At 45.1% G+C, this 13,750-nt stretch overlaps 1 protein-coding gene across 1 annotated transcript; it reads right to left on the reverse strand.

Annotated features, from left to right (window-relative positions):
* Positions 1–8,193: 8,193 nt before the first annotated feature.
* LOC130133586 (B-cell lymphoma/leukemia 11A-like) lies at positions 8,194–10,181 on the reverse strand (the record flags this gene model as incomplete). The annotated part of the gene is made up of 1 exon (XM_056302050.1): positions 8,194–10,181. A coding segment is annotated over one exon (1,988 nt), but the record flags the coding sequence as incomplete, so codon positions are not given.
* Between the last annotated feature and the right edge of the window lie 3,569 nt (positions 10,182–13,750).

A 13,750-nucleotide genomic window follows, 5' to 3' on the forward strand; every position in this document is an offset into this window, starting at 1 on the left:
CTGCCTGGAACACAATACACCTGGAAACACACACACACACACACACACACACACACACACACACACACACACACACACACACACACACACACATTTATCTATATGCACTGTATTGTATGTGCACGTTTAATAAACATTACTTTCTAAACGCTACTTTATGCTGCACACACACACACATACACAAAGAGACACATTCTCTCTCTTTGTCGCACACACACACAGACACACACACACACACACAGACACACACACACACACACACACACACACACACACACACACACACACACACACACACACACACACACACACTCGCACAGTTAGTTTGCAGCGAGGGTGGTACGATACAGTAAAAGAGCTTTAACAACTGGGACAGGGTGCCACTCTTCGGTTCCACACCCCATGGTTCAAGGTCAGATCCTGTAGCTGCTTTCCTGACTTGGTGGAACTCTGGAATCTACTGCCTTTGCCCCCCACCCTATTCAACCTATGACCCTCCGTTACCCCCTCCCCACCCACCCAGGGGTATGGAATGAAACACCCTTGCAGCCTGCCCAGGGAAACCCATTCAACACAGACTCATACAGTACCGTTCTTCATGGCAGAGCCCTGACTTGTACAAGACTGACCCTTTTGTTGCAGTGCACAGGTACACACACACACACACACACACACACAGACTTCAACACCATCATAAATGTAAATATGCACAAGCCAGGTCAATGATACAGGTTGGTGCAATAGAACACCGAATGTCCAAAAGGTTAGTATCGCGATGGCAGTGCCTGCGGGCTGTTATCTGACTGCGCATGATGAAATATTATAAGTGTGCACCCAAGCACACTCAACACAATGTCCGAGACATTCCCCGCCCCCCCACACACCCTTTACTCTGAGCACTTCTCTCTCACCCCCCCCCCCACACACCCTTTACCCTGAGCACTTCTCTCTCTCTCTCCCTCGCTGCCTCCCTCAGGGGTCAGAATGTTCACCTTATCTGGAAGCCATCAGTAGAGCCGGTCCCTCCTCTGTGGCTCATTTAGTTGAAACTGTTGCACGTTGTTAAAATCTTGCTCTCCAGGTCTGAGAGAGAAGCAAGAGGGGGGAAGAAAAAAAACAAAAAAAAAAGGAAAGCAGAACTTCACAACCAAAGTAAGCCTGATTTCAGCCAAGTTTTTTTTTTCACAGCCAGTTATAGCACGTGTCTAGTAGGCAGGCTGAAACTCAGATAGGAGGGGTGGTGCGGCGGTAGTGGGGGGCTCTGTTGTGATCCAGTTTACTATTTTTTTGGCTGGAGCTTTCTTCTCTCTGTGTGGTCATGTGGGAGATCAGTGCAGCCGGCAGGCATTGAGGACACTGGCTGGCCACAGCCCCACACAGAAGCCACATGGACAGAGAGAGAGAGGGAGAGGGAGAGAGGGAGAGAGAGAGAGAGAACGAGAGAGAGAGAGCGAGAGAGAGAGAGAGAGAGAGCGATGTACAGACAAAAACAAGCAAATTTATGGGGTGAGGTATGCGTGTGAGGTTTTTCTGGATTTTCTCTTTTGCGCACAACCTTTCACACTCTCCGTTTCCTCCTATATGTTCCTTTTTTTGCACCTCTTTTTTTTCCAAAGTCCGTCTTGGCCTCGCTCTCACAACTCAAATTCATTCATCCCCCACCTGTCAATACTTAAACTGTTTCTCCATCGATCAACCCATCTATCCATCATCCATCCACCCATCCCTCTATCCCTATATGCCCCCCCCTCTCTCTTCAGACACACAGCTCCCCTCCTGGACGTTTCCTTTCTGCTGTCCTGCCCCAACAAAGGTGCTCAGTCATGTGAAACCTAATCTCCATCCCCCCAAAACCTGACCCTTGACCCCTTCAGTCTTCACACAGCCAGAGGGGGAGGGGAGTCGGGGCAGGAAAGGGAGGCTTTTGGGGAAAGGTCACATTCCCCAAGACACTTTCGTGTGCACACGTGTGTGTGTGTGTGTGTGTCTGGGCCAAACTATTATGTGGATTGCGTTCCAACATGAAGCATGTGCGTTAGACCAGGTTGCGTGTACAAATGTGCATGTGGAGAAGAAGTCTGACAATCTCATGTACTCCTGCGTGGGACTGACTTTTACAGTGGTGCATGCACAGGAACCGCCAGTATGTGCCTGCATGTGTGCCTGTGCGCCTTTTTCTGAGAAAACACCTTCGGCCTCAATGTGCTGCCGGGTATAGACAAAACACAGACTTTGTTTTTTAGCTGGGCCAGACCTGTAAGTCTTGTCTGGGCAGAACTCCTCTCAGCCTCCCTTCACCTTAGACCGGCAATCCTTAGATCTCTGTGTGTACATGTGTGCATGTACGTACATGTGTGTGTGTGTGTGTGTGTGTGTGCTTGTGTGTATGTGCATGTGTGTGTGTGTCTGAGACGCTGGGTGTCAGCTGTCCTGAGTGATTAGTGCATTTATATTGTTGCAAGGAGTGCGGACGAGGGCCCCTCTTCACTACACTCCAGCACAGCTGCAGTCTGCCTCCCCACCTCGACTCCCGCCGGCACCCTGCACCCAGGGTGCCGGCGGGTACCGAAAAAAAAGACAAGAGTGCAAAACTGGGCGATAGACAAAAAAAAAAGAAGTTTTTTTTGACTGAAAAATGAACAGAGAACTACTACATTACAGAGGGCGCACAATAGCTGAAGAAGAGGAATGAGGAAAAGGGAAGGGTAGGGAAGAAACAGAGGGAGGATGAGTTGGCGGTTGTAGCGAGGGAAGAGAGAAATGACAGGGAGCGAAAGAAGCCAGGAGAGGGGGGGAGTGGTGCACGGGGGGACAAGTGGTGTATTTGGCAGAGGAAGAGGATTAAAGAGTCACTAATTCAACGCGTCGAGTCTGCTCGACAGGATTTCTCCGGCTCTGCAAGAGAGGCCTCCTCTACTTTAAACACACAGACAAGTCAGGACAGAGAGAGGACGAAGAACAAGGAGGGAGGGAAGGCGGAGAAGAGAAAGACGGGTAGCGAAGGGCAGGCTTTGTCTATATCTCCGAGAGGTTTTTTTTTCTTTTTCAAAATACTACAATTTGCATAATGAACTAATAAATTGCTGCATAATGAGCTAATAAAGTGTTGCCCCCCCCTCAACAGAGGACCGACGCAATCCCTCAAGAGTCGGTCAGAAATGAAACAACAAAAATAGAATCTTTTAATTTTCTCCCGACGTCTCGACTTACATATGAAACAAAGGACTCTTTTAAAAAGTTTACAGAACATCGGCCGTGTTCTCCAGCAGACTTTTCAAAGGCTCTCTTTGGTCAAAGAGCTTTTTGACTGTTGTCTTTATAAGTTAAGACCATATGCCTACACAAGAAGGAGGGGCGGCGGGAGGCTGGTAGGCAAGGCCCAAGAGTAAGCTATGGGAAAAGTATGCCTGCTATGCATGGCTTGTTTGGTGGCAGGATTTGTAGGCCGAAGCATTGTTGCTCTACAGACATTGAACTTGGGAGAACAGCAGACGGGGAGGCAGTCATCCTTCCTTGAGCACAAGACTGTGTGTGAAAATGCACAAGCGCATGCATGCAAAGTTACACAGACACACTTGCATGCATGCACACAAATTCACAGACACGCATGCGTGCATGCACACAAATTCACAGACACACCTGCATGCATGCACACAAATTCACACAGACACACTTGCATGCACACACACACACACACACATATGCACAAATGATTCCTCTCTCCCAACACCCACCCAACCACCCCCACTTCCTTGTGACTCTGCTTTATCTTAACTGTCAACACCTGGCCTAAGCAGGAACCTCTCTCTATCTGTGAACTTTAATCTGGCCCTGCTAGGCAAACAGCGCTGGGCTCGGACAAGGAGAGCGATTAGTCTGTCACGTTGCCCTCCAGTGCTGCTTTGGAGGGAGCAGAGGAAACAGGGATAAGGGACGGAAGGAGGGAGGGAGGAAGGGAGACATTGGGATGTCGGAAGATATCTAAGTTACACACAGTGTGACGAAAAAAAGGATAAACCTCAATACATTCAGAAAACAGAAGAAAAAAAACAATGGTAGGGCAAACAGAGAGGGAGGTAGGGGGTTATTTGGGCTGCTGGATGGGTGGGTGGGTGGGGGGGTGTCAGAGATAGAAGACAGATGCAAAGGTGAACAAAGAAGGCCGCGGACAGGAGATATGGAGCTGAACCTTCACCCGTTCTGCCTGGTGACATAAGCTCAGACGCACAAACACACCTGGTGCTCCATATTATAGGCCTACTGTATGCAGTATACTGAACATCCATATGAACACGACAAAAGTAGATGTGGGAACACACACACACACACACACACACACACACACACACACACACACACACACACACACACACACACACACGTGAATTAACAAAGTATTTCCCTTCTCAATGCAGTCTTGCAAAGTGCAGTAGGTTGAGGAAACTGTGAACGCCCGTTCATGTTCCTGACTGTAAATCACACCAGCCTGTAAGTCTCACCGCGAACACAGTTATAAATAATAATCACATGCTTCACCTCCAAATATGTAATGCTTTTTTATTTTTATTTTTTTGAGACAAAATGGCTGAGCGAAGAGAATAATGCAGATGACAATTTGAAAATAGAGTGGCATCTCCATAAATGAAAAAAAAAATCAACAACAACAAAATCTCACGTCCGAGCAAGAATTCGTGACTTATTGGTCAATGACCTTTGGTCATCAAACAAAGAAAAGAAGCCGTCAGAATCCAGCGAGACAGAAAATCGCATCAATTTGTTTTGTGGGACTCTGTTCTGAACAGAGCAAGTGTGTATAGCGACAATAAATAACGACAACCAATGCAGGAGGTCAAGTTCAAGTTCAGCTCATAACAAATAGTTTGTAGAGTAGATACAGAAAATAGCTTGAAAAACAGGCCAAAAACTTAAATATACCGCATTACCAATACGACTGACAAAATGTGTACCAAGCTTTCTTTCGTTTCAAACCTCGCGTAATTATTTCTGTTACATTTAGGATATGCTTTGCATATGAGATGTACCTCATTTAAATTATAAAGCACCATGTGTCTTTTGGCAATGAAAACAGATGCACAGAAATTACAAAACAAAAACTGCGGTTAATTCTCAGATGGTTGTTGGATTGATTGCATACAGTATGACTACAGGTCTTTTTCAGAATGGCTGGAATGTTTTTCAGGTGGTACGTGTGAAAAGGACAGTAAAAAGTCAACTACCGAGAAAAACCCAACAATAGCTTGTATTACTGCATATAAAATGGCAGGAGAGAAAGATATAAAAACAAACTAAATAGATATGTACAACCACCTTGTTTTTACCTCTCTGTGTTCGCTCCAGCAGGACTGCCTGAAAAAGGCCATCACATGACCTCTCACCCCTTAGGGAACGTCACACATTTTCATTTTTCGAAAACATACTTTTTTTTTAAGCATACAAATTATTCACACTATATTATCCTGCCAAATTAAGAAAATATACGGTGGCAGCTTGTTGGGATCTTTTTCACTACAGAAAAAAAGGGTACATTGAAACCTTTCAAAGAGTACAGGCAAAACAGTTAAAAATACAGGCTTCAACATAAATACTATAAGTGCCTACACTAAGTGAACATTAATTTCAAATACCATTCTAAATACAGGAAAAAAGTAGACCGTAAATGTATTTTCAACATAGGAACTTACATTGAGTGCATTTTCCTATGTGTTTTAAGTTCTCTCTATATATTCATATATCATGATAAATCTCTGCCCGATGAAAGTTTTTTCTTTTTTCTTTCTTTTTTTTTTTTTTGTTTAAACCTGAAGACTTGTGTATAGCAAAGGCAAAAAAAAAAAGATGAGTCGTGTTCATTTCATGTTCATGTCATATTCATCACATAGCGATCAAGTCCTGGCCATAACCAAGACGGAAAAGAGAAACAACAAATAAACAATAAAAATCAGAACAAAATTTAAATATTTTTCCCCCTAAAGATATTGAAACGTTACTTAAAAAAAAAAACAACAACACGGATTTATTTATTTACTTTTTATCAAATGTGTAGAAAACCTTTTTTTTTCTCTCTTGCTGTATTGAGCGGTATATTTCTATTGTCGGTATGAAGCAGGATATTTTTATGGCTGTTCCTGCATTGATACCCCCGAGGAACCAAAAGGATGCTCAGTCCCCGGGAAAAAAAAAATCATGGCTGGCAACAGTTTATAGTTCAACTCTTTCTTTCTTTCTTTCTTTCTTTCTTTCTTTCTTTCTTTCTTTCTTTTTTTCTATGCAAAGCAATGACACCACATTTATCTATCAGCATAAGAGCAAGTTTTCCCTTGAGCGTCCACCTGTAAACTGGGAAAATTGAACAGTGCACGTAGTTAGTCCCGGATCTGAAATCCGGTCCTCATTTTATACTCAACCAGCTGTACCTCCGATTAGAGAGACAGATACAGAATCCAAGGCAGAGTGACAAGTGCTATATCAATAACATTAACAGGGTATGGACCTAGCAAAATAAAAAAAAAAATCCAACTATGATTATAAGACCTAAAACATGTCAACTCAAGAGAGTGAGGATCAATTACTGCTTTAAAAAAGTTGGAGTAGAAGACGGTTTATTTAAAAAAAAAAAAAAACAAGCTTTGCCAATTGTCAAATTCTGATATTTGATATTTGAATTGGACTCCCTTTCTTTTTCTTTTTTTTTTATCATATCCAATGTGAGTTTTTAGTGGGACTGCAAGTTTTCTTTAGGACAACTAATATCTAAAACCGTATAGAGAAATAAGCGCTATAAAGACATAATCACTTGAATTGTAGCGACACCTGGTTAATCCCCCCCCCCCCCATCTCCCCTGCCCACCCACTCCCACCTAATTTTTCTGGTTTTGAGCATCTAAAATCCACTCAGACCCACCTAGACTATATATTCAAGTGACTGGCTGCCTGCCTAGCTGACACCGAAGAACCAAGCAGTGCCGACAACAAACATAGTTTTGTGCTACTACAAACTGCGAACCCTTAGTCATTCAAAGTAAAAAGAAAAGTACTCTGGAACATTAAGAGCTTGACTTTTATAAAATGATGACTCATTAGAGTACCCTCTTAATACGCAAAACATAAACACCTAAACCAAAACCCAAACTCCACACACCAAGCTCCTTTTTTTAGCATGTATCATGCCAGTAAACAGGATCATAATCTGGGAAATAACAATATTCAGGAATCAGGCAGATAAATGATTTACCAGAGATATATGTATTCTTTTTTTTTTCCTTTTTCTTTTTTTCTTTTTGTTTCAGCTGGTTCATGTGTTCCGCTAAGTCACAAGAGGCCAGGGTCGCACAGGTACTTGATGCAAGGACCTGCTTATTCCATATGTGCACACACATATCCTGTATTCTACTACAGCTGAAACTCCGAGTTTGTTGCAAAAAGAAGGATTAACTAATGCAGGTAAAATATCCAAGGCACTCTTTGTTGTTCTCTCACACCATATTTTTTAATTTCATTGCTGCTTGAAAGAATAAATCTAATGGCGCTAGTGCCTAGCATTTCATAGGCAGTCAAATTGATTTTATATATATATATATATATATATATATATATATATATATATATATATATATATATATATATATGTGTGTGTGTTGATCTTGCATGGAAAATCTTTCACAAAGATCTGTTTAAAATGTGACCCTGCTTGTCTTGACGGTTTGAGAATATGCCACTGTCCACTATATTTGAACACAAAACTGTACATGATATGTAGAACAGTATGTATGCAGCATGGGATCTCATACCTAACTTTTTTTTATGTTGAAGAAATCATAAGTATCAACAGCAACACAAGTACAACCAAACCAACCAGCCGAGGACAATTTTCTCTCTAAGAAGCCAAAACACACTGAGCATGCTGTCCAGTTACAAAAAGTACAAAACGTGTAAATTATTGCACAATAGAAAGGCTCAATAAGTTTTGCGTTTGATGCAATAGTATTGCCCCAAATGTGGATCATGCATCCAGCTTTTTCCAAATGGGGAAGGAGGAGGGGGTTGGAAACAGGGCTGCATGGTGTACTGGTGTCTGACCCTGCTGTCTTCTCCCTTCAGTTATCTGCTAGTTGGCCAGGGTCGCTAGTTAGCTGAGGGGAGCTGAGAGAGAGCTGCCAGCATGCTGCTCTCTGCCTACTCAGTCTTAATGTCATTAGCTAGCGGCCGGTCGCTGTGCCACTTCTTCATGTGTTTCTCCAGAGTGCTGTACACACTGAAAGGCATGTGGCAGATTTCACATTTGTACACATCCTTACCCATCTGTCCATGGGTTTTCATGTGGCGGGTGAGCTTGGAGCTCTGAGCACAGGCATAGCTGCACAGCTCACATTTGTAAGGTCGCTCCCCTGTGTGACTGCGCCGGTGCACTGTCAAATTGCTGCAGTTCTTGAACACCTTTCCACAGAACTCGCAGGTATCACTGCGGCGCCCATCCTTTGAGTTCGGCCGGCCATTCCCACCGCCACCGTGGGGGGTGCTGGCTCCGCTGCCCGTGCCGCTGCGTCCTGAGGTGGCACGTTCTCCGTCCAGCTCGCCAGGTGGTGTGGAAAAACGGAGGCTGCCATTTTCTGATGAATGCTCGGACGAGGAGGCAAAGGGCGATTGTCTGGATTCCCCAGCTGTAAAGCTGAGAAAGGGGTCCTTGAGCTGTCGTGAGGCGGCGTACCCGGCTAGCCATTGGGAGTACACGTTTTCTGTATTTGGGATAGTGGGTGTCGGGGGATCGAGGTCCTTCTCCACCTTGATGCGCTTGGACAAGGGGCTGAGGGAGCCGGGGCTTACTCCTCCACCCAGCAGCTTCCTAGACAAGCTGTCAGCAGAGAGAGGGCCCAGGCCGTTAACTGTAGTGGTGGTTCCACAATCATCCGCTCGATCTGACTCCATGGCTGAATCTTCATCGCCGGTCTCCCGGGGCACATTACGGCGGCGTGGGTGAAGGGCCTCGCTGTTCTCATGGTGACGGGCACCTTCGAGCCGCAAGCTGAAACGGTAGTTGTCCCTCCCTTGTTCTCCTCTGACATTAGCTTCACCCTCCATTTCCTCCTCATCCCCCTCTTCCTCTTCTTCTTCTTCTTCCTCTTCCTCCTCTTCTTCCTCCTCTTCTTCCTCTTCTTCCTCTTCCTCCTCTTCTCCATTTTCAGGAATCAGGCCATTGTTCTCACTCTTGAACTTGGCAACTACTGACTTAAGGGCATCCGTGGCGCTACCCATGAGCTCACTGGTACCAGGCTCAGGGGAACTGGCAGTTGAGAGGCCATCATCTGACTTGGTATTGAGCGATGAAGACTTGCTCTGACAGTGCGTCTTCATGTGGCGCTTCAGTTTGCTGGCCTGGGTGCACGCATGGTTACACAGGTGACATTTGTAGGGCTTTTCCCCTGTATGGCTGCGCCGGTGCACAATCAGGTTGCTCTGGAACTTGAAGGTCTTTCCGCAAAACTCACAAGACTTCGCCTTGAGAGGGGTGCTGGGTTGGGCTATGTTTGATATGGGATTGGGAGTGGAATGCGAGCCAGATGGAGACTGAGATGTGGAGAGGGGCGGCGTAGCTGAGAAAGGGGGTTTGGAGCCTGGCTGGAAAGGCTGCAGAAGCCGTTGCATAGGGCTCGGTCGGTTAGGGGACAGAGGTGGGGAGGCTCCAGTGGTGTTCCCTGCAAGCTCACGTAACCGTCTGGAGAAGTCCATGGTGGGAGGGGGCTCCAAGGGCACCGAGTTGAGCCTCATTACTCTGTCAAAGGCGCTGGGGTGGTGGGTAGCCAAGGCCAGGTCATCGGGGCTGAGGTGGTGCCGCGGTGGGGGGCTGAACAGGGGTGGAGTCCGTGGATAACGGCCCTCCCGAGGGGTAGACGCTGGGTCCCGGACAGAGCTGGAGCCCGGCATCCTCAGGAGGCTGTAGGGGCTTCCGTCAGCCAGGTGGACAGCGTGAAGCGGGGGTTGGGACGAGGCGCAGTCCCCTCCCATTCCAGGCGCTGCGGCCACACGAGGTGTCAGCGGGCTGCCTGGTTCGCTCTCCAGGTAGATGCGGAAGCCGTGGGTGTTTTGAGCATGTTGGAGCAGGAACCAGGCACTGGTGAAGGGCTGCTTGCATGTGGTGCAGGTGTAACTACTGGGCTCATCTTTATCTAAAGAAAGAGGGAAATAACAGACAGAAAAAGGTTGGGTTACTTTACTGTGGTCGAAAACTGAAAGTAGTGACTTCCATAGTAGAAGTCATTTTCACTTCAAAGAGACTCATTCAAATCAAAGAGACTTATTCAAATCTCAACATCTGACCCTAACCCTAGCTCTTTTCTGTGGTAACAACTCCCTGTGGTGCTCAAATCTTCAATAAAAATGGTCTAAGTACTGCAGTATGAGCATAAAAAAGAAAAGAAATGCAATTGGAGGAATCTGGCCCTTGAAAATGAGAAGCAAAACCACTTTCTTCAGAATCACATGCTTGTCCTTTAAAAAATACGCAATAATCACTATCTTTGCTTTAATTAATGACATCGCTTTGTATATTTGACGAAAACAATTTTTTTTTTGACAAGGGATTTCATTACACATCACTCACTCCTAATACAATATGTGAACCCTTTTTCTACATTTGTATTAGAAAATCAAAGGTCCTGCATAATAACAGCTGTTCATGATTATGTTTGCATTTTGCCATTTCTCCTCATTGTTTTACTAAATTTCTAAAGCCCCATAAAATTACATTGGACAGCTACCCCAAAGAATAAAATAATAAATGAAACGCTGAGAGACATCTGGTGCAGAGAATACACAATTTGCACAGTTGAGAAGGCGTAGGAATATTTTAAGCAATAATTTGACTTTCAATAGCACTTACACACTGACCGCAGATTTGCCTGACAATGTACTCATAATCTCATTAAACCTACTCATCTACCCTCCAATGTCTTGTTTACAGAATTAACAGGGCTTAAGTGGGACATGTATCTGATACCGCGTAGTAACGCTGAATACAAATAAGAGTTCACCTGTCAATAATACCATACCAGCATCTACAGTACAAAAGGCACCCTCAGAGAGAAAAATTGAGAGGAAAATTGCATGTGTGCGCGTAGGAGTGTGTGTGTGTGTGTGTGTGCGCGTTCATGTATGTGTTTGTGTATGTGTGGGTGGGGCTCAAGCGGAAAGAAAAAGAAGCATTTCATGCATTACTTTTCTATTTCTGATATTTCATGCTTTATGGATTTATTTAAATCCTCTCAGGTGAATAGAAAAGGAGAAGAAGGGGAAAGCAGAAGTGAGAGATATGCAAAACAAGAAGCATCCGCCACTTGCAAATGTGCTCCCTCTTTCATCTCTTGGCTTTCTTATCCTTTCTTCTCTCTTTTTTTTTTCTTTCCTCACTCGAGGGCATTTTTCTGAAGTCAATTGCGGACATTGAACCCAAACCATGGCCATGCTGCACCAGAGAGAGAAAAAAAAGTGAGGGAGGAGAGAGGCGGGGAGGAGAGAGAGAGAGAGAGAGAGAGAGAGAGAGAGAGAGAGAGAGAGAGAGAGAGAGAGAGAGAGAGAGAGAGAGAGAGAGACACGGTATGTGTGATTGTGACTACAAACCATCACTAAGATGGTGGCTGAACTGGCTTGCATGCTTTCAGCCTACTGTGACTAAGAGACTAATGGGTGAGGAAGGAGCGGAAAGAGAGGGGGGCAGCTGTATGAGAAAAGGGAAGTAGAGGATGTACAGGTGAAAGACAGAAGGTAGAGACTGGCATCTCTCAGTCCCCCCTTGCTATCTCACGTGTCTACTGCCAAGCTGACCCTCTCCAAACAATCTCCCTTAAAGATTGCGGACAACGGTAAAATGTGCACCCAATCAAACCTCAACACAAACCTTTTCCTCCGGATTGAAAAGAGATGATGATGGCGGCGGTAGGGGTGTGTGTGTGTGTGTGTGTGTGTGTGTGTGTGTGTGTGTGTGTGTGTGTCTGTGTCTGTGTCTGTGTCTGTGTCTGTGTCTGTGTCTGTGTGTGTTGGGGGTATACTGGTAAATTATGGATCATTACAATCTGCAAAAATTACAGTTAATTGCTGCCACCTGCAAGGGGCTGTGACCCGCTATGGAATTTTTCCATCATAAAAAGTCCATTTACCCATACATGTTTTCTCCCTCTCACATATACGTGCATACTGTAAAATGTGCCCGTTGCATTAGTGAAGGCTTTTGGTTTCAGCTGTATAGATGTACTCTGATCTCATGTCATATCTCTCTGTGTGTGTGTGTGTGTGTGTGTGTGTGTGTGTGTGTGTGTGTGTGTGTGTGTGTGTGTGTGTGTGTGTGTGTGTGTGTGTGTGTGTGTGTGTGTGTGTGTGTTTTGGGGTTTAAGGAAAAAGCCCCACATTTCCAATAAAACCGCCGATGTAACCTAAGCTTTAGTATTCACTCCTCTTTGATTTCCAGTTTATACAAGACCGCATATCCAGATGGGGGGGAAAATTGATGTTGTCTTCTCTGTTATTGCAAAGGACAAGTGTGAGAGATAAGGGGCTATCTTCTCCTGCGAGACATAGCCCTGTCCATCAGAGGGAGACAAGGTATGGAGGGATCAAGGGAGGCAGAGAGTGGGAGGGAGGGAGAGAAGTGTGGCGTGAAGGAGACATTCCTAATGACAACCCACCAACACAACACTGAAGGACACTGGCCCCATTTTTTTTCTCCTCCTACCAATCAAAAATGCTGTATCTCGGGGTGTGCAGTCACCAGATCACCTATAGATATCTGAAAGAGTGTGCCCATGCCACCAACAGGGAAACGAATTGTTACTGTTATTCTCGTATTGAAAATGCTCATTGCCAATTTGGTAGCCTGACCAATTCCTGCCAAGAATTGCAGCAAAGGCAGAGCAGATATCTAACCCGAACATTATCTTTAATGGCTCTCCCCAAAGGAACATACAGACGGATTTTCAAGAGGAAAAACGAAGGACTTCCTGACAAGACATTTGATGGCCTTGAGGATTTTTCTTTTCACTCCGGAAGCAAAGAAATTTGCAAGGGAAGGAGGATATCTTATAAATGAGTGTGTCCTAATGTATTAAAGCTCCCTCTGCCCCTTTCTTGTAACTCTCTGTGTCTGTGGCGAGTTAGAGTTGGAGAGCAAGGGAGCTCGGGCTAATGCAAGATCTCCAGGTCCCTTTGAAATAGGATCAGCAGAGAGGAGAAACCACACTGACAACCTCTTTGCTGCCATTTCATGGCACAGGCTAAAAGAGAGGACTTGCGGGAGAGAGAGAGAGAAAAAAACAGTCAAAAAGACAAGAGAGAATGAGAGAGAGAGAAAGAGAAAGAGAAAGAGAAAGAGAAAGAGAGAGACAGAGACAGAGATGGGGGCAGAAAAGAGTTGGTCAGAGGAGAGTGTTGATGAGGGAAAGTAGAACAGAGAGAGGAAGAAAGAAAAGAAGGAGGGTGGGTAACAATCCCTCCAAGGCCATTTCAGCACGTTGCAACACAAAGCAGGGGGAGGTTATTATGGTGTCTTAGTGGGCACTGAGCATTGCTATCAGGCAGAGAATATGATCCAGGGCCTATGCAAAAAAAGCCCAAGGCCGACTGACGCAAGGGCAGTAGGGAAATTACGATGGCTTAAAACGGCAGATATGGTGGTCTAGAGCTGCTGACAACATATTCACCACTGTCTCTATATACCAGACAACAGTGATGACCAGACAAAGCAATC

This window comes from Lampris incognitus, unplaced genomic scaffold, assembly GCF_029633865.1.
Source record: "Lampris incognitus isolate fLamInc1 unplaced genomic scaffold, fLamInc1.hap2 scaffold_384, whole genome shotgun sequence".
NCBI lineage: Eukaryota > Metazoa > Chordata > Actinopteri > Lampriformes > Lampridae > Lampris > Lampris incognitus.